This window comes from Apium graveolens, unplaced genomic scaffold (genome assembly GCF_009905375.1).
Source record: "Apium graveolens cultivar Ventura unplaced genomic scaffold, ASM990537v1 ctg1294, whole genome shotgun sequence".
Taxonomy (NCBI): Eukaryota; Viridiplantae; Streptophyta; class Magnoliopsida; order Apiales; family Apiaceae; genus Apium; species Apium graveolens.
Window position 1 is genome coordinate 33,439 of NW_027417174.1, and position 20,864 is coordinate 54,302.

The window sequence follows — 20,864 nt, forward strand, 5'->3', positions numbered from 1 at the left end:
TCAGGATTTATTTATCCTTATCATTTTCCCCCCAACTTTTGGGAAACCGTATAAGATTTCGCAAAAGTTAAGTTCGTTCATTCCCTTTCAGGGTATCATTTTGCGTAAAGTGTCGAGCGACCTACACGCTTACAACGATTTGCCTTGTACATGGCTTCAGGGTCGTTTAAAAACTTCCCCTTATATTTTCTTACCTTCTCCCTATTTTTAGGAATTTTCTGGTATTTTTCAGGAATTTTCCCTTTCTTCGAGATTTTTCATATTTTCTGCAATTTTTCACAAATATTCTCAAATTTTCAGCCTTTTTTCGACCAGGATCCTAGTCGAAATTTCGACCTGGATCCTAGTCGAATTTTGGGCCAGCTTTCCAATCCTGATCGAAGGACTTCGACTAGGATCCACGACCTGGCTTTCGACCACACTACAAGAATAATGTCAATAGACATCACATATTAGACATCGGTTAACTTTGCCACTGATGTTAAAAAAAGTTTTGACATCACCCCGTGTTTTTGTGATGTCTTTGTTCTTTGTAGACATCGGTTATAATTAAACTGATGTTTAAAATTCACCAAAAAAAATAAATTCGCGCCCACCTTTTCTTTCCCCTGTTAGTGAAATTTTCATTCAGTTTTTAGTTCTACATTCCCCCCAATCCCAAAATTCTCCCCCCTTAACCAAATTTTGGTTCCCCCCAAATCAATCTTTAGACATAACAAAATCAAACCTCTCTCTCTCAACTCTCTCTCTCTCTCTCTCTCTCTCTCTCTCTCTCTCTCTCTCTCTCTCTCTCGAACTGGAACCTCTCTCTCTCTCTCTCTGAACCTCTATCCGCTCTCAATCTCTCCATTAAGCCTCTTTCAATTAACCTATCTACTTCGGTAAGTGTTGTATCTACTTGAATCGAACTGGTCTTCTCTGCATGAACACCAGTTTTAAAAGTTGGGGATTTTTGAATTCAAAACCCTAATTTTGTAAATTAGGGTTTTATCTAATTCGAAACCCTTATTTTTTTTATTAATTTAGTGTCTAAACTTGTTGCTTATACTTTTCTTCTCGTTGTATACAGGACCTAATCTGCGAAAAAGATTTAAAACTTTAGGTAATTTGGGTGTTTCTGGTTGTTCATTTGTATTTTTGTTTGTTTTTTTAATTTTTGTAAATTGTGTAAAGTTAACGATCCTTTCATGTCTACCGATTACATGGTATTCAATTCTTTCTTGTGATAATGAGCATGTTGGTAGCTAATTCCAATATATACGTTTTTTTTTAAAAATAACTAATAGTTTACTAGTATTTTTTTTATATCAGTTGTATATAGCTAATTATGTCAAGGGGAACTGTGTTGGATATCTAGTTGAATGAATTTCCTTGTATGTTTTTGTTAACAAATTGTTGTCACTAATTTGTACATGTTCAGCATTTAATTATAGTTGCTTATTGGATTCAGGAAGGTCACAAGGTATGCTTGAACGTCTATGACTTGAGTCAAGGAATGGCAAGGCAGTTGTCAATGACTTTTTTCGGTAAAGTTATAGAAGGCATTTGGTAAGTTCCTGATTGTTTCATTTGTCTTCTCTTTGCATGTTCTTTGCCTGTGTAAGCTAAGATTCTATTTTCATGAAAATTTAGCTTTTTATCTTTATGTTATGCATTTAGTTCTGGCATTTTAGTATCTTAACTATTTTAGTATCTCGAATCGGTGCAGTCCACTCAGTATCATAAAAAGACCCCTGTCCTTTGTTACTAGACTTTTGGTGCTTACAATTTGTGATGCCTTTGAACAAACATTTATCGAAGTACTGCAAGTTTGATTTTTTCCAGGTTGTTTTTGCTGGATTCTCTGCTGAATCTGTTGCCCAAAAGAATAAGTGATTGTAAACCAATGGTACTGATAACTTGCAATACTGTCATGCGAGGGTCTAAGCTGATACGTCTCAAACAGATTGTTGATGCAGCACTCACATAATCATCGAAGAATGGGTTCTCTTTAGGTATATTTTCTTTTGTTAAAGAAAGACCGAGTACATGAAATAGTGTAACCTGTTCGAGTCACAATATGAAATATGTGACCACTGATTGATTTGCTGATATGATTCTTATAGTTAGGGACTTGTTGATTCTGATACCTTACCACTAAATGTCTCAAGAGAAATGCTTCAGTAGCACAGCAGTTTGAAGACGATAAAAAGGAAACTCAGAATATTGTTTTCATGAGTTTCTTGAAAAATACTAATTACGTGAGTTTTATGTGCTAATTACTAATTACGATCTACCAAATACTCATGCATTCATTGAAATAACTTTTTACGGTTCTAAAAACTCTTATGATTGACGGGAATATGGGAAAATGATGTATTAATACTTGAGTAATATACTGTTATCGTTTTCATGAGTTTTATGTGTTAATTACTAATTACGATCTACCAAATACTCATGCATTCATTGAAATAATTTTTTACGGTTCTAAAAACTCTTATGATTGACGGGAATATGGGAAAATGATGTATTAATACTTGAGTAATATACTGCTATTGTTTTTGTAATTTAAGTTGTGTTAAATTGTGCTAAGCATTGCTACTCTGTTAATAACAGTCTTGGAGTTTACAAGGTCCATCAAGATACCAAGGTTTTATCTGTGTTTGTAAACTCAGAACCAATTCGGGAAGATCAACTGGAGAATGCTGTCAAATTTCTTTTACATCTAAAAATTAAGGGATTTCCTGTCCTGTACAGACGTTCCTCTCTGAGAAGAAGGGCCTTACAAAGGAGGATATAGATGAAGGCCTGTGTTCAGATAAGTAATTTTACTATTCTTAATCATGAAAACATCTTGTTTTCGATGGCAGGATCAAACCCCACCAGTTTCAACTGGTCAACCAGCAGGAGGTAACTTATTTAATTCAAATCCAGGCTTCCTTTTTAGGAATGTTGGCAAAATTCTTAGGGGATGGGTAATAGTCTTGTTAATTGAGTTTTAGCCATTATGTATATTAATGTAGACGGGAATCCGAAGTCATCAATTTTGCAAAAGATCAAGTTTTGGAACCCGCAGCAGATACTCCTATTAGCACTGTTTCTAATGTAGGGACCTTGGCGCAATATCAATTTGGATGGAAATAAGCTCTTCTTGTTGTGGGTTTACTGGCTATTTCAGTTGCTGGGACCGCTTTGGTTTTTATTGTACTTTGGTAACCCAAGTTGGGTTGGAGCAGTATCCTGTTTTTTGGGTGAAAATGCACAATACATATCGCGTAAATAAAATCAATAAAATCACTTCTTGTGCTAGTCTCTAGTTTTGTGTTTCCAGTTGTGCTCTAGATCAGTTTGGTAATAAATCAATTATGTCTGCTGCAAGCTTTTCGGCTCTGGTGGCTGGATCCACCTATGTTGGCTTAAAACCTATCCCGCCAAAGTTGTTTCAGATGAAGGATTCAGTTGCATGGAACAGGAAGACTGTTTCGAATGGATCTAAAACTCACTGTATGAAGGTACTTTGATCGGAACTTGTATTTTTGTTTTTAATTTTTTTAAGCTGTTTATATTACCACCTTTTGTATTACTTATAGTTGGCTCTCGTTTGTGTGTAAACAGACTTGGAATCCGATTGATAACAAGAAGTTTGAGACTCTCTCCTACCTTCCACCTCTCACCGATGATTCAATCGCTAGGGAAATTGATTACATGATGAAAAAAGGATGGATTCCATGCCTTGAATTTGATGCAGTAAGATAGATACTTCATAATTTCTTTATTAGTATGATTAATACATATCCTACTGGAAATGTTCTACAGTTTTTGTTCAGCTAGATAGTTCTTAATTGCTTTTATCTACAATTGCATCAATTTTAAGTGTTAAAGAGATATGACAATTACTTGTTGCAGAAAGTGTGACTTCTGGTAATTGAATTGTATTGTGAGCTCCCTTTGTTTGGCAAAGATAACATCTGGAATACAACCACTAATTCTTAAAAAAATTTGCTATTTGCATCCACTCTTTATCATAATTTAAATTATGTTGTAAACTTTCAGTTTAGCAGGTGTCTTGTTTCTTGATAGTTGATAGTGATAGAACTTGACTCCAATGTTAGAAACTGCATATTTTTTATATAGAAAATATTCATTGTGTGTCCGATGTTATCAAATTTTCTATAAATGCATTCCAAATTGTGGCACTGATAAATAATTTTGTTCAATCTTGAAATTGCCATCTCTGGAGATGAACTTTCTGTTTCTTTTCTCTCTTGCATGCACAAAATCATTATATAAATCAATGGCTTGAAGCAATACTCTGTGGTCTGAAGTTTTTTGTTAAGCAGGGGTTGAAATACTGATCTCTTGTTCTGAACATTTTTGTCTACAGCTGGGGTATATTTATCGCGAGAACAACAGAATTCCTAACTACTACGATGGGAGGTACTGGACAATGTGGAAGCTTCCCATGTTTGGTTGCACGGATGCATCTCAAGTCCTCCATGAAATCACGGAATGCAAGAAGGCATATCCTAGTGCTTACATCCGGTGCCAGGCTTTTGATAACATTAGGCAAGCTCAATGTATGTCGTTCGTCATCCAAAAGCCCACAACCACCTCCTAGATCCTCTGCTCCTTGAAAAAGTTGCAGTGCGACCCTGTTGTGCTTCTGCATGTTCAATGAAATCAATGAGTGATTCCATAGGGGTAATTCAAAATTTCCTTATTCTAAACTGCTTATAGTAGTTATTATTGCTAAAAGGAATTGGCTGTACATAGTTGTTTGTATCAGTTGTGTTGTCATACTCAACAAATATATCATGGGTGCATCTGTGCATTTCTTGTCACAAGCGTCCTTATTTAAAACTGGTTTTATATAAGTTTGCATGTTCGTACTTGCCATATATTTTCAAGGGAGCTTTTGGTCTTTAGAATGCCAGAAATCATTGTTCTAAATCTACTCCAGTTATAAATAGGTGGTTGACTAGGTCATCAATTTTGATGACAAGTTCCACCTCACCTTTTAACTTGAGAGGCGATTATGTTGTGCTCTTTTTAATAATCTGTGTTATTTCAACCCAGGAATTCATAGTCTGCAGTTAATAATCATATTTGACCTTGTAGTTCACCTGCTGGTCCTGAAACTCAAATAGTATAAACGATATTCTTGTTGATGAAAACAATAATGAGAGCCTGCACTTGCTAAGAAATGCATGCTACCTAGGTAAATAATTCTCTGAACGTTGGAATAATATTAATTTTTTATGTCTGAATGTTGTTGTTTGACTTGGTTTGGAAGTGCTGCAAAGTTATTTGAGTTGTTTTAGGATATGTTATTGATGATTTCTCTCACTTCTTCCTCTAATGCTTCTGAAAATGCACTCCGACACAAGTAAATAGAAACTCATAAGTAATCAACACTTAGTAACAAACAAGTAGACCCAGTATGCACAACTTGAAATACGTCTAAGTTGATTGTTCACCTTCATCTACATCTATGTCTGCAGCTACAAAGTTGGATCAAGACCAAACATCATGTTTGCAACATGTTTGTGTGCAAGATTTCAAGAAAATCAAAAACAATCACATTTGATGGCTGTGAAAAGGATTTTCAGATAATTGAATTGGAATCCAAACTTGGGATTATGGTATCCTAACGGAACTAGTTTTGAAACTGTTGGATACACAGATGGAGATTTTGCTGGATACAGGGTTGACAGCAAGAGTACTAGTGGAAGCTGTCAGTTTCTTGGACAAGGACTTGTATCTTGGTATAGTAAAAAACAACAATCTGTGTCAACTTCCACAGCTGAGGCTGAATACATAACTGCTGGAAGTTGCTGTGCTCAAGTGCTTTGGATTAGAAATCAGCTAAAGGACTATCACTACAACAAATCTGGCCATTTATGACGGTTTTTCTGAACTGAAATCGTCGTAAATGATCCATTTACGACGGAAAAAAAATCGACATTTTTGGTCGAGTAGTAAGTTCATTTTTTCGTCGTAAGTTAGAAAGTAGGGACCCACATACTCAATAAAATAATAAATCTACTTACGACGGAATATATCATCGTAAGATACAAAATACGACGAAAAATAATGTCATAAGTTTTGTACTTACGATGAAAAAAACGTCGGATACTACTTTACAGGACCCACTTTTAATAAGATAAAACATAATTTTACGACGTAAAACTGCGTCGTAAGTTAGAAATTTCCGGCAGAAAAAAACGTCGTATTTTAGAAGGTGGGGCCTACAATCTTGTAAAATAAAAATTAAAAAAAATTAATATAAAAATGGCTACATTAGGACGGAATATACGAAGAACAGCCGTCATAAGTTTAGTTTACTAGAATAATTACGACGGAATGTATGAAGAACAACCGTCGTAAGTTTCTTTTCCAGAATAAGCAAATACTGATTTACCAGTTTTCAGCATTTTCGGATTTCAAATTGGATCCTAAACCTGTACAATCACAAATACCGATCTACATTCAATCGTAGCTTAATCCGAAACCAAAATCAAATAAAAAGCAATCATCCACGCAATTGAATAAATCTAAATTTAGAAACATCTATGAATTTTCTTCCGTAATCACAAATTAATTAGAATTTTACATTATTTTTTTGATAAATGAGGTCTAGCCTCGTAAAATATAATAAGAGAAAGAATATACAAAAGAGAAATGTAAGAATTCTCATCTCTAAGAACAAGCCTCTAAGAGACAAAAAACTAGCACAAAAAGAAAATAGATATACAACCAAGAATAGAACCAAAAGAGAGGCCCCAAAACATAACCAAAACCAACTAAAAAATCAAACCAAAAATGCCTGGAACTCAAAGTGTCAAGCAAAGAAGACCTCGAAATAAGTCCAAGGAAATCAGTAAAAGATGGGAGCTCCACCCATAAAATCCCAGTTCGAGAGAACCAAAGCCATATCCAAAAACAAAGCAACATCCAGGAGCATATGCTGCATAAATATCAAAATTTTATATCAAAATAATTTTATAGATATATATATTAGTGATATAATCAAAATTTCATATCAAAATAATTTCATTTGGTTTGACATTTTAAAAGTCAAACATCGGTTTGACTAGTACAACTAACTAGTGTTGAATCTTGAATTGGTGTTTCAATTATTTTAAAAATATTTTCCAACGGTCCAACCGTATGGATGTCAATATATATATATATATATATATATATATATTAGTGATATAACCAAAATTTCATATCATAATAAATTTATTTGGTTTGTCATTTTAACAGTCAAACGTCAGTTTGACTAGTACAACTAACTAGTGTTTAATTCTGAATTTCTGTTTCGATTATTTTAAAAATATTTTTCATCGATCCAACCGTATGGATAACAATATATATATATATATATATATATTAGTGATGTAATCAAAGTTCCATATTAAATTATTTTATCAAAATATTTAATTTTTTTTGAAATTCTTGAAATGTCACCCAAACAAATAAATATTGACATTAATATGGTTGGATAATGTTATGGATAAAAACTAAGGTTATTATTTGTTGTATTTATTGCTAAGGTTCGGGAGCTCAAGGCCTTTAACGTGTTTCGTAGCTTAACTCTGCCTTTATGAGATGCCTACGTATCTCAGTGAATTAGAGAATCAAGCCAAAAAATGTAGTTCTAATTTGTGGGGGTGAGACCCCTTATATAGATGTTGGTGGTCCTTGAATTGGACTTGGTATAGGAGACTTGGTGATCAAGTCTCTGAATTAGAATGGGCTTTGGGGTCTTAAATAGTAGGAAACTGATTTCTTATCTTTCTAGGTCCCTTAGAGGCTAATCTGCAAGGATTTATGTCCTCATTGGGACTCTTTTCAATAGCTGATTTTTCCCTTATTAATTAATTACGAAATTAATTAATGTTGAAGGTTTTTTGGCCTTCTTTGTTCCATCAGGCCCGATCAATGTGTTAACCTTTTTTGTCTGAATGTCATACATCTTCTTATTGGGCCTAGCAGCCCAAATCATGTATAATTACTGTAATATTTAATTACATAATCAGGATTTATTTATCCTTATCATTTTCCCCCCAACTTTTGGGAAACCGTATAAGATTTCGCAAAAGTTAAGTTCGTTCATTCCCTTTCAGGGTATCATTTTGCGTAAAGTGTCGAGCGACCTACACGCTTACAACGATTTGCCTTGTACATGGCTTCAGGGTCGTTTAAAAACTTCCCCTTATATTTTCTTACCTTCTCCCTATTTTTAGGAATTTTCTGGTATTTTTCAGGAATTTTCCCTTTCTTCGAGATTTTTTCATATTTTCTGCAATTTTTCACAAATATTCTCAAATTTTCAGCCTTTTTTCGACCAGGATCCTAGTCGAAATTTCGACCTGGATCCTAGTCGAATTTTGGGCCAGCTTTCCAATCCTGATCGAAGGACTTCGACTAGGATCCACGACCTGGCTTTCGACCACACTACAAGAATAATGTCAATAGACATCACATATTAGACATCGGTTAACTTTGCCACTGATGTTAAAAAAAGTTTTGACATCACCCCGTGTTTTTGTGATGTCTTTGTTCTTTGTAGACATCGGTTATAATTAAACTGATGTTTAAAATTCACCAAAAAAAATAAATTCGCGCCCACCTTTTCTTTCCCCTGTTAGTGAAATTTTCATTCAGTTTTTAGTTCTACATTCCCCCCAATCCCAAAATTCTCCCCCCTTAACCAAATTTTGGTTCCCCCCAAATCAATCTTTAGACATAACAAAATCAAACCTCTCTCTCTCAACTCTCTCTCTCTCTCTCTCTCTCTCTCTCTCTCTCTCTCTCTCTCTCTCTCTCTCTCTCTCTCTCTCTCTCTCTCTCGAACTGGAACCTCTCTCTCTCTCTCTCTGAACCTCTCTCCGCTCTCAATCTCTCCATTAAGCCTCTTTCAATTAACCTATCTACTTCGGTAAGTGTTGTATCTACTTGAATCGAACTGGTCTTCTCTGCATGAACACCAGTTTTAAAAGTTGGGGATTTTTGAATTCAAAACCCTAATTTTGTAAATTAGGGTTTTATCTAATTCGAAACCCTTATTTTTTTTATTAATTTAGTGTCTAAACTTGTTGCTTATACTTTTCTTCTCGTTGTATACAGGACCTAATCTGCGAAAAAGATTTAAAACTTTAGGTAATTTGGGTGTTTCTGGTTGTTCATTTGTATTTTTGTTTGTTTTTTTAATTTTTGTAAATTGTGTAAAGTTAACGATCCTTTCATGTCTACCGATTACATGGTATTCAATTCTTTCTTGTGATAATGAGCATGTTGGTAGCTAATTCCAATATATACGTTTTTTTTTAAAAATAACTAATAGTTTACTAGTATTTTTTTATATCAGTTGTATATAGCTAATTATGTCAAGGGGAACTGTGTTGGATATCTAGTTGAATGAATTTCCTTGTATGTTTTTGTTAACAAATTGTTGTCACTAATTTGTACATGTTCAGCATTTAATTATAGTTGCTTATTGGATTCAGGAAGGTCACAAGGTATGCTTGAACGTCTATGACTTGAGTCAAGGAATGGCAAGGCAGTTGTCAATGACTTTTTTCGGTAAAGTTATAGAAGGCATTTGGTAAGTTCCTGATTGTTTCATTTGTCTTCTCTTTGCATGTTCTTTGCCTGTGTAAGCTAAGATTCTATTTTCATGAAAATTTAGCTTTTTATCTTTATGTTATGCATTTAGTTCTGGCATTTTAGTATCTTAACTATTTTAGTATCTCGAATCGGTGCAGTCCACTCAGTATCATAAAAAGACCCCTGTCCTTTGTTACTAGACTTTTGGTGCTTACAATTTGTGATGCCTTTGAACAAACATTTATCGAAGTACTGCAAGTTTGATTTTTTCCAGGTTGTTTTTGCTGGATTCTCTGCTGAATCTGTTGCCCAAAAGAATAAGTGATTGTAAACCAATGGTACTGATAACTTGCAATACTGTCATGCGAGGGTCTAAGCTGATACGTCTCAAACAGATTGTTGATGCAGCACTCACATAATCATCGAAGAATGGGTTCTCTTTAGGTATATTTTCTTTTGTTAAAGAAAGACCGAGTACATGAAATAGTGTAACCTGTTCGAGTCACAATATGAAATATGTGACCACTGATTGATTTGCTGATATGATTCTTATAGTTAGGGACTTGTTGATTCTGATACCTTACCACTAAATGTCTCAAGAGAAATGCTTCAGTAGCACAGCAGTTTGAAGACGATAAAAAGGAAACTCAGAATATTGTTTTCATGAGTTTCTTGAAAAATACTAATTACGTGAGTTTTATGTGCTAATTACTAATTACGATCTACCAAATACTCATGCATTCATTGAAATAACTTTTTACGGTTCTAAAAACTCTTATGATTGACGGGAATATGGGAAAATGATGTATTAATACTTGAGTAATATACTGCTATCGTTTTCATGAGTTTTATGTGTTAATTACTAATTACGATCTACCAAATACTCATGCATTCATTGAAATAATTTTTTACGGTTCTAAAAACTCTTATGATTGACGGGAATATGGGAAAATGATGTATTAATACTTGAGTAATATACTGCTATTGTTTTTGTAATTTAAGTTGTGTTAAATTGTGCTAAGCATTGCTACTCTGTTAATAACAGTCTTGGAGTTTACAAGGTCCATCAAGATACCAAGGTTTTATCTGTGTTTGTAAACTCAGAACCAATTCGGGAAGATCAACTGGAGAATGCTGTCAAATTTCTTTTACATCTAAAAATTAAGGGATTTCCTGTCCTGTACAGACGTTCCTCTCTGAGAAGAAGGGCCTTACAAAGGAGGATATAGATGAAGGCCTGTGTTCAGATAAGTAATTTTACTATTCTTAATCATGAAAACATCTTGTTTTCGATGGCAGGATCAAACCCCACCAGTTTCAACTGGTCAACCAGCAGGAGGTAACTTATTTAATTCAAATCCAGGCTTCCTTTTTAGGAATGTTGGCAAAATTCTTAGGGGATGGGTAATAGTCTTGTTAATTGAGTTTTAGCCATTATGTATATTAATGTAGACGGGAATCCGAAGTCATCAATTTTGCAAAAGATCAAGTTTTGGAACCCGCAGCAGATACTCCTATTAGCACTGTTTCTAATGTAGGGACCTTGGCGCAATATCAATTTGGATGGAAATAAGCTCTTCTTGTTGTGGGTTTACTGGCTATTTCAGTTGCTGGGACCGCTTTGGTTTTTATTGTACTTTGGTAACCCAAGTTGGGTTGGAGCAGTATCCTGTTTTTTGGGTGAAAATGCACAATACATATCGCGTAAATAAAATCAATAAAATCACTTCTTGTGCTAGTCTCTAGTTTTGTGTTTCCAGTTGTGCTCTAGATCAGTTTGGTAATAAATCAATTATGTCTGCTGCAAGCTTTTCGGCTCCGGTGGCTGGATCCACCTATGTTGGCTTAAAACCTATCCCGCCAAAGTTGTTTCAGATGAAGGATTCAGTTGCATGGAACAGGAAGACTGTTTCGAATGGATCTAAAACTCACTGTATGAAGGTACTTTGATCGGAACTTGTATTTTTGTTTTTAATTTTTTTAAGCTGTTTATATTACCACCTTTTGTATTGCTTATAGTTGGCTCTCGTTTGTGTGTAAACAGACTTGGAATCCGATTGATAACAAGAAGTTTGAGACTCTCTCCTACCTTCCACCTCTCACCGATGATTCAATCGCTAGGGAAATTGATTACATGATGAAAAAAGGATGGATTCCATGCCTTGAATTTGATGCAGTAAGATAGATACTTCATAATTTCTTTATTAGTATGATTAATACATATCCTACTGGAAATGTTCTACAGTTTTTGTTCAGCTAGATAGTTCTTAATTGCTTTTATCTACAATTGCATCAATTTTAAGTGTTAAAGAGATATGACAATTACTTGTTGCAGAAAGTGTGACTTCTGGTAATTGAATTGTATTGTGAGCTCCCTTTGTTTGGCAAAGATAACATCTGGAATACAACCACTAATTCTTAAAAAAATTTGCTATTTGCATCCACTCTTTATCATAATTTAAATTATGTTGTAAACTTTCAGTTTAGCAGGTGTCTTGTTTCTTGATAGTTGATAGTGATAGAACTTGACTCCAATGTTAGAAACTGCATATTTTTTATATAGAAAATATTCATTGTGTGTCCGATGTTATCAAATTTTCTATAAATGCATTCCAAATTGTGGCACTGATAAATAATTTTGTTCAATCTTGAAATTGCCATCTCTGGAGATGAACTTTCTGTTTCTTTTCTCTCTTGCATGCACAAAATCATTATATAAATCAATGGCTTGAAGCAATACTCTGTGGTCTGAAGTTTTTTGTTAAGCAGGGGTTGAAATACTGATCTCTTGTTCTGAACATTTTTGTCTACAGCTGGGGTATATTTATCGCGAGAACAACAGAATTCCTAACTACTACGATGGGAGGTACTGGACAATGTGGAAGCTTCCCATGTTTGGTTGCACGGATGCATCTCAAGTCCTCCATGAAATCACGGAATGCAAGAAGGCATATCCTAGTGCTTACATCCGGTGCCAGGCTTTTGATAACATTAGGCAAGCTCAATGTATGTCGTTCGTCATCCAAAAGCCCACAACCACCTCCTAGATCCTCTGCTCCTTGAAAAAGTTGCAGTGCGACCCTGTTGTGCTTCTGCATGTTCAATGAAATCAATGAGTGATTCCATAGGGGTAATTCAAAATTTCCTTATTCTAAACTGCTTATAGTAGTTATTATTGCTAAAAGGAATTGGCTGTACATAGTTGTTTGTATCAGTTGTGTTGTCATACTCAACAAATATATCATGGGTGCATCTGTGCATTTCTTGTCACAAGCGTCCTTATTTAAAACTGGTTTTATATAAGTTTGCATGTTCGTACTTGCCATATATTTTCAAGGGAGCTTTTGGTCTTTAGAATGCCAGAAATCATTGTTCTAAATCTACTCCAGTTATAAATAGGTGGTTGACTAGGTCATCAATTTTGATGACAAGTTCCACCTCACCTTTTAACTTGAGAGGCGATTATGTTGTGCTCTTTTTAATAATCTGTGTTATTTCAACCCAGGAATTCATAGTCTGCAGTTAATAATCATATTTGACCTTGTAGTTCACCTGCTGGTCCTGAAACTCAAATAGTATAAACGATATTCTTGTTGATGAAAACAATAATGAGAGCCTGCACTTGCTAAGAAACGCATGCTACCTAGGTAAATAATTCTCTGAACGTTGGAATAATATTAATTTTTTATGTCTGAATGTTGTTGTTTGACTTGGTTTGGAAGTGCTGCAAAGTTATTTGAGTTGTTTTAGGATATGTTATTGATGATTTCTCTCACTTCTTCCTCTAATGCTTCTGAAAATGCACTCCGACACAAGTAAATAGAAACTCATAAGTAATCAACACTTAGTAACAAACAAGTAGACCCAGTATGCACAACTTGAAATACGTCTAAGTTGACTGTTAAATTCTTTTACATATGTTTTTTGGGTGGTTAATGCAGCACCCATGTGGTTGATTTGATCGTGCACATGGCATCTATCCAGTAAGTGGAGGATCGTATTTGCTTGCTTGGGATAAAGCGGCTTGCTCATCTTGTCCTCTACAGTTGTTGAGATATCTAAATAATAGGAATTTATATGGGCCCTTGCTGTCTTGTGTAGAGAGGATTTATGTCTCAGATTTTGAAGAGTGTTCAAAACGGGATAGTGAAAAAACTATCTTACAATTTTCATTAGACTGAATGTCTTCAGTTGGTTTCTGGAGAATTTAATAGTTTAGATTTCAGATCATATGTTTTACTATTTTGGTTGACGTTCTCAGACAACAGTTATACAATTAGTGATGTAAAACTTTAAACAATTTGGTCTATAAACTTCTTACACATCACTTTCAATTAAGAAAAGCTGATGTCAAAAAAGATAATGTACATCACTTTAAGGTAAAAAACTGATGTCAAAGAAATCCAAGTTCAAGTTTAAATGAAATATAGAAATCACTTTGTTTAAGATTAAACTGATGTCAAGTAACATTATAAACATCACTTTTAACCAAACAAAACTGATGTCAAAAAAATACAATGTACATCAGTTTCAGACAAACAACTGATGTTAAAGACTAACATGTTCAAGTCTAAATGATACATAGAGATCACTTCATTCTAGAAAACACTGATGTCTATACGCTAAATTAGACATCACCTTTCATTAAAGAAAGAGATGTTTAATATGACATTTTACATCACATCTGTCAAAATTATCGATGTTTTTGTGATAAAAAACATAGCTCAATATATGTTTAATATGTTTTAATAGGTGTAATTTAGTTATTAAATAATTTTGTTATAGCATTTTTTGTAAAAAATCATCACATAGACATCAGTATTTTTCACTAAAATCGATATTTTTCTGACAAAAAACATAGCTCATGATATGTTTAACATGTTTAATTAGGTGTAATTTAGTTATTAAATAATTTACTTATAGCATTTTATGTAAATAATCAACACATAGACATCTGTTTTTTAACTAAAATCGATGTCTAATCGAGTATAGACATCGGGTATTCATCGATGTCTAGAATAGACATCACCGACATCAACATCGGTTGGGAAACAGCATAGACATCGGCCAAAAAGCGATGTCTATGGACTTTTTTCTTGTAGTGCCAGGATCGTAGTCGAACCTTCGACCTAGATTTTGGTCGAAAACTAGTGTCTTTCTTTGCTTCCCGGTCGTTTGGTTTCGACTAGGATTTACGACCTGGGTTTTGACCAGGATCCTAGTCAAACCTTCGACCTAGATCTTAGTCGAGACTTCTGTGCTTATTTGCTTCCTGGTCGTTAGATTTCGACTAGGATTCACGACCTGGGTTTCGACCAGGATCCTAGTCGATTCTTCGACCTGGATTTTAGTCTAGGTTTCTGGACCCCATTCTTGAAAAATATTATGCTTGATTCAGGAATTTGACCTCGATCCTAGCTCGTCTTTCGACCTCAATCCAGTTCTATTATACCCGTAATTTTCGGGTGTCTGTTCGAAAGAATTCGAACAGAATTCACGAGCTGAAATTCGACCTCAATCCTGATCCATTATACCCATAATTTCTGGGTGTCTATTTAAAAGAATTCGAGCAGAATTCACGACTTAGAACTCGACCTCAATCCTGGTCTTATTGGGCTTCCTTCTTATCCAATTTGGATTGGGCCTTATCTTTTTTAGAGCTTTGATTTGGGTCTTCTATTTTCCCAAATCCTAATTGGATTTAGGCCTTCTATTTTCCAAATCTTAATTGGATTTGGGCTTTTTATTTTTCCAAATCCTAATTGGATTTGGGCCTCCCATTGGGCCTCTTATTAATCTGGGCTTAATATATTAAAACACCTTCTTTAGAATTCTCTAGAATTCTCGGGAATTTTTATTTAATTTCTTTGGAATTCCTTGGAATATTCTGGAATGTTCCATTTCTGGGCTTTTTTCTTTGGGCCTTTATCCTTACTGGGCTTTTTATCCCTTCAACTTCACTTTTTCACCTATATAAAGGAGTGAGTAGAGTCTACTGCTCCTCACTTTCTCATTTCTAAATTCTCCTTCTTTCTTCTTTTGTTAAGAATCTCAGAGCAATAACAGTAGGTCGGAGTATCTTAATCCCCAAAGCCTTTTTTAGGAGCATTACTTCAGGTAAGACTTCTCCCTTTACTTCTTGTGCTTGTTTTTGCATAGTTTGCGTTTTAAAATTATCTCCTTATGTGCCTTTTTTTCCAGATGGCTGATAAGAAAATGACCCGTTTGGCCAAGATGAATGTGGCCAGAAAGTCCAATAAATTCCCCATTCGGTCAAGGTACACTTCCTTGATTGATATATATGATCAACACACGAGGGGACGAGAACCCGTCAGATGCGCATCTAGACGCGCACGACCATATCAGTGCCTTGCGGGATCTAAAGGAGCTGGACAAGTTGAGCGGTTGTTTCAAAATCAAGGATCCTTTCAAGCTAGTTCTTGCAAGTCCGGCCGACAGGGCCTGTCAGTGGAGGAAAGACGCAATATGCGTCTATAGGGATACATTAAGGGCAGGTATTAGACTCCCCTTTCACCCATTCATCCCTATTTTGCTAGCTGATATGGGCATCAGCCCTTGCCAACTCCCTCCTAACTCTTGGAGGTTGATTATGTGCTATCTTTCGCAATGCACCAAGCACAATGTCTCTACCTCTGTTGCTGTTTTTAGAAAGATTTTCCAGTTCAAGAACAGTCCTGACAAGAATCCGGGGTGGGTTTCTTTAAACCAGCACCCAACCGTTCCCCACATAGTGAACGTGAAGTCCATCCCTGACAACAACTTGGGGTGGAAGAAAGATTTTATGTTCGTCGTTTGGGAGGGTGGCGATTGGGGCACCCTATTTCGCTCGTCTTTTGGGCTAGCCGTAGATGGGAGCCCAAACGATATAATTTTGTCTGAGGAGGAGACCAGAGCTTCCAACCTCCTTACGCAAGATAATGGGACTTCCCATTCTTGGGATCTTATCAGGGAGACCGTTCTTGTAGAATGCGGCCTTTCTCCCGTCCCTAAGAAGAGTACGTTTCCTTCCTTATCTAGTAGTTTTCGTTCCTTTTATCTTCTACTTTGCTAACTTCTCAACTCACTTATCTTATTTGTTGCAGTGGCTGAGAAAATTGAGGAGGCTACAAAGCCTAAAGACCTGGAAACGACCAGGATGAAGTGTGCTGTAAAGGTGTTTAAAGACCCGCGCCTTGGGGATCGTTTCCCGGAGTTCCTACTCCAGGAAAAGGAACCAGGCGAAGAAGGCCCCGGCCAAGTTTTATGTACCAAGCAAAAACAAGGGTCTTACTTCCAACCTGCTTGTGGAATCCGGGGCAAGGGTTCGATTGTTGGCAACACAGCGCTTGCCAAGGAATGGTCTATGCATTCCATTTCCCCGGTTGACTATCAAGACTTTGTCCTTCAACAGGACTTGGAGGCTAACGAGCTTTTCGGAGCTCAGGCTTTGGCGACGGTACGTCTTTTTCCTTTGCCATTCATAGTTTTTTTTGATTTTTTCCATTTCTTACCTTTGCTGTCTATCTTGTGGGCGAACGCCCATTTTCAAGGGGCAATTCACCAAGCCAAGGCTTGGAAGGTTGGCCTCGAGAATGCGAACAAGAAGCTGGAGGAGGCCAACCAAAGAATAGAGGCCTATGAAGCCCGACTTGCCTCATCTACTTCTGACTTGGAAACGGCCCGGGCTGAAAATGTTATCCTCAAGGCTCAAAAGGATAAAGCCTTTGACGGCTCGATGGACACTCAGGAGTTCAAGCATTTAATGGTGGCGCATGATGCCCTCCTTCATCGAGTCAGCTATAAGGAAGGCTGGGACGCCGCTGTGGATGCCATTCAGGACGAGTTTCCAGAAGTCCGGGAACAGTCCTCCTTCCCTTGCGAGTTCCAGCACTTGGGGGCGTTACAGATAAGACAAAATAAAAAATAATAACTAATATTCATCCGGAACACGCTAAACAAAATTATACAATTGATCCAATCTGTAATAAAAAAATAAAAGTAGACCAATAAAAATTTATTAGATCGATATAATTGCATCAAGCTAAACAAAATAATAAACGGGCTTAAACTAAAATAAATATGTGAAAGAAAATTCGTATTAAAATAAATATATAAAAGAAAACTCGTTTACCTCATTTAATGTCATCAGACTAAAACAAAATTAAATTTATTATCCATTCGGTCTAAGAGAAAATAATTTTTACCTATTTACCCCGGATCAATAATATTTATTATTTTATTTTAGCTTGATTTTTCAAATTCAACTAATTATATGTAGTTTTTAAAAAAATTTATTTCAAATTGGATAAATAGTATAATTTTGTTTAGCCACTCCCGGTAAATTTTATATATTATTTTTTTTAACGAAAACCATTAGACATATTATAATTATATCATGAATATTTATCTATTAATGAAAGTGTTTTGTTTTAAATATTACAATAATTACTGTGAGTGAACCTACTACCAACCAAACTTTTATTGTTTACCAACCAAACTTTCATTGTTTAGTTTTTAATATAATTGTGTAGATATGGGGTATAATTTGGTACAACGATTATCCCCTAATTTTAATTATTAAAAAATAAATAAATTGTCCTACTAAACTAATAAATAAAAAATTTAAATATTAACATTTAAGCTAGTAGATATTAAAAAGAGAAGCATCTTGAGTTCTCTAGTCCAATAAGTAAAGCCAACATCACACTTCTTCGAGACTTCTCTGTTGCAGCCACCTTCTTTTGTACACTGATCCAGTACTGTCCCAGCGTAGCTTCATTCTTTTTGCATCAGAAGGTGCCTCCACTCAAGACGGTGATGTATGATCGGACTTGCTGTGCAGATATCGGCAATTAGCGTCATTTCGACATCCCCTGGGAGTGTTTAAGTACGTGCACGGCTCCTGATGGGGATTCAGCGTAGATGGTCCTTGCCCAACTATTTGAGTGTTTGCATGCAACGAAGAGCAGTTCGTGGGACGGGTTGAGTGACTAAAGGCGGCTATCATATTAGCAGCAGCCTGCTGGTTGACCATTAGCAATGTAACCAAATCATTCACTAAAGGATTCAGACCCATTGCTGTTACGAGTTGTGTCCCCAGCATAGGTATCAGAGCAGTTTGTCCTGAGATAGGGTACGGGTGCATCTGGAGTAGAGGTGGATTCCTAGGCAGAAGGGATGGCAGCCCATTTGTGGTGGCTGTAGGCTGGCGGTTTGTGGCAAAGAAAATATAGCCACTGGTGATATTGGAGGTTCCATTCTCATACCAGCAACCGTTCCATTTTCACTGATTGAACTCTCAATCTCTATATCCGATTCCCAGTTGGTACTTGGTGAGTAATACAGAGGTGACATTGGGGTCATTGTTGCTTCTGGTAATGGTATGTCATTGTTAATTAGGCTCTTATTGCTGCTTGATGTGACCATTGAAGAAACGGTTATTGAAGGGGCAGAGGATTCACCAGTAATGCAATGTGAATTGTGTCCAGGAGCTGTATTTTCCCTTGGAAAGGTAAGTAACGATTCAGGAATGGTTGCTATGGCACTGGCACATGACTTTCCTTTAGCTGTCGAATCATATATTTTTATCAGTTTCTCCACATCTCCTGGGTTCTGTAGGAGACGCGCTAGCAAGTCCAGGTCAAGAACATCCTGAGCAGGCACCGAAGATGTCCAAGCAATGGGTTTGGGGATGACTACTCCAGTATTTTCTCGGACACAGTAAAACTGATCAGGGTTTTCTCTGGGAACTGATATTGTTGGCTCGATTCCAGTGAAACTTTGCCCGCTGAAAAACTTACGAACAGTATCTGTGTCGAGCCATTGCATGAACATGCCCAAATCAACTACAGGTTCACCTTGCCCCAATGCGACCCCATTTAAAGCATTTAGGGCATCAATAGCCATGGACATTATTTCATCATTCACTGATGAAGTAGTCAGGAATGGTGAACTGTTGTTGAGCAGGTTGCCTTTCTCCTCTATGGGTATTATCAGGGTTGTGCTGTCTGAATGGTCAGTGGGCTCCGCCTGAAATCTGACATTAAAATAAAAAGTAAAAAAAATAATCTGAGGTGCTAAATTAGGATAAAGTTAAAAAGTTGACTCGAGAACAAGAAACTTTACCTAGGATCAGTTGGTACACATCTCCAGGTAGCCTCTATGCTCTCTTGCCCAGCAGCCACACCCCAGTTAATATCCAAAGTTAACTGTGATTGAAATCCGTGTGTAATATTCAACATCAGAACTTATAATAGAAAAGTGCATAGCATTTTTAACTAAAAAAATATCAAAATGTATGTAATATCAATGTTTCAACTCATACCTTTGCAGGACACATCCATTCTATTTGTAGAATATCCCCATGTCTTCCACCTATCTTTGCATCCACCGCCTTATGAACACCTATGTGTGCAGGAAATAATAATAAGTTTAATTATTATTACTTCAAATGTGATTCAAAATATTTTCAGTCTTGAGAATAAGCACGAACTCGTGAAAGGAAAAAGTCTTGCCTAAAAATATTTAAAGATAGATTTGAAATTGATAATATTAAGATGAGAACGTTCAAGTACGATGAAACCAATTCTAGAAAAAAAATTGTCCTTAACTGCTAATTAAACATCAACTCCCTAATTAGCTTGAAATAGTAGGGGGAAAGCAAGAATTTTAAAAAATTATGAAGTGTGACGATATATCAAATAATGCGACATCTAAGATACTCCCTCCGTCCCTTTCAATTGTTTACATTTTTTAGAGAGTGTCTGACACGCATTTTAAGGTGCATATAAAGAATAGTTCTGTATTTTTTTTAGAATTTTGTTTTTTTGAATAAAAATTAAAACATTCAACTTTTATTCAGAAAAAGAAAATTGTAAAAATAAGTTACATAACTATACCTTTTATGCACCTTAAAATGCATGTCAGACACTTCCCCAGAAATGTAAACAATAGGAAGGGACTGAGGTAGTATATTTTATATAAGAGATCACTAAATACGTGTGCACCTCATTGCATATTCTTATTCCTAAGGTGCGCACAAAAAGTCCATTACGGCTAATTAATTAAGGACCTTGATATTAATAAAGAGAGGCTTTTCACTTGGCAAAAAGAAGAAGATGGAAGGCTTCTCTCACCCTTCATAGTTAATAACACATAAGACAATATGTATTTTATCTTTGAGGATTCTAGATCTACTTGTGAAGATTATAAACACCTGAGTCATATAACAAACATTATCTTAAGTAATTATCTCCATTAAGGTGTTATAC

General features: G+C 35.7%; 3 protein-coding genes across 3 annotated transcripts; 2 read left to right on the forward strand and 1 right to left on the reverse strand.

Annotated features, from left to right (window-relative positions):
* The first annotated feature begins 3,344 nt into the window (after positions 1-3,344).
* On the forward strand, positions 3,345-4,597 carry LOC141699767 (ribulose bisphosphate carboxylase small subunit, chloroplastic-like). The gene is made up of 3 exons (XM_074503606.1): positions 3,345-3,491; positions 3,595-3,726; positions 4,364-4,597. The coding sequence occupies exons 1-3, from the start codon at positions 3,345-3,347 to the stop codon at positions 4,595-4,597; spliced, it is 513 nt and encodes a 170-aa protein (XP_074359707.1).
* Positions 4,598-11,316: 6,719 nt separating this feature from the next.
* Positions 11,317-12,641, forward strand: LOC141699766 (ribulose bisphosphate carboxylase small subunit, chloroplastic-like). Its single transcript, XM_074503604.1, has 3 exons — positions 11,317-11,535; positions 11,639-11,770; positions 12,408-12,641. Exons 1-3 carry the CDS (start codon positions 11,389-11,391, stop codon positions 12,639-12,641), a joined length of 513 nt encoding a protein of 170 aa, XP_074359705.1. The 5' UTR covers positions 11,317-11,388.
* Positions 12,642-18,400: 5,759 nt separating this feature from the next.
* Positions 18,401-19,933, reverse strand: LOC141699763 (uncharacterized). The gene is made up of 4 exons (XM_074503602.1): positions 19,919-19,933; positions 19,720-19,802; positions 18,861-19,630; positions 18,401-18,672 (listed from the first exon to the last, which is right to left on the reverse strand). Exons 1-4 carry the CDS (start codon positions 19,931-19,933, stop codon positions 18,401-18,403), a joined length of 1,140 nt encoding a protein of 379 aa, XP_074359703.1.
* Positions 19,934-20,864: the final 931 nt, after the last annotated feature.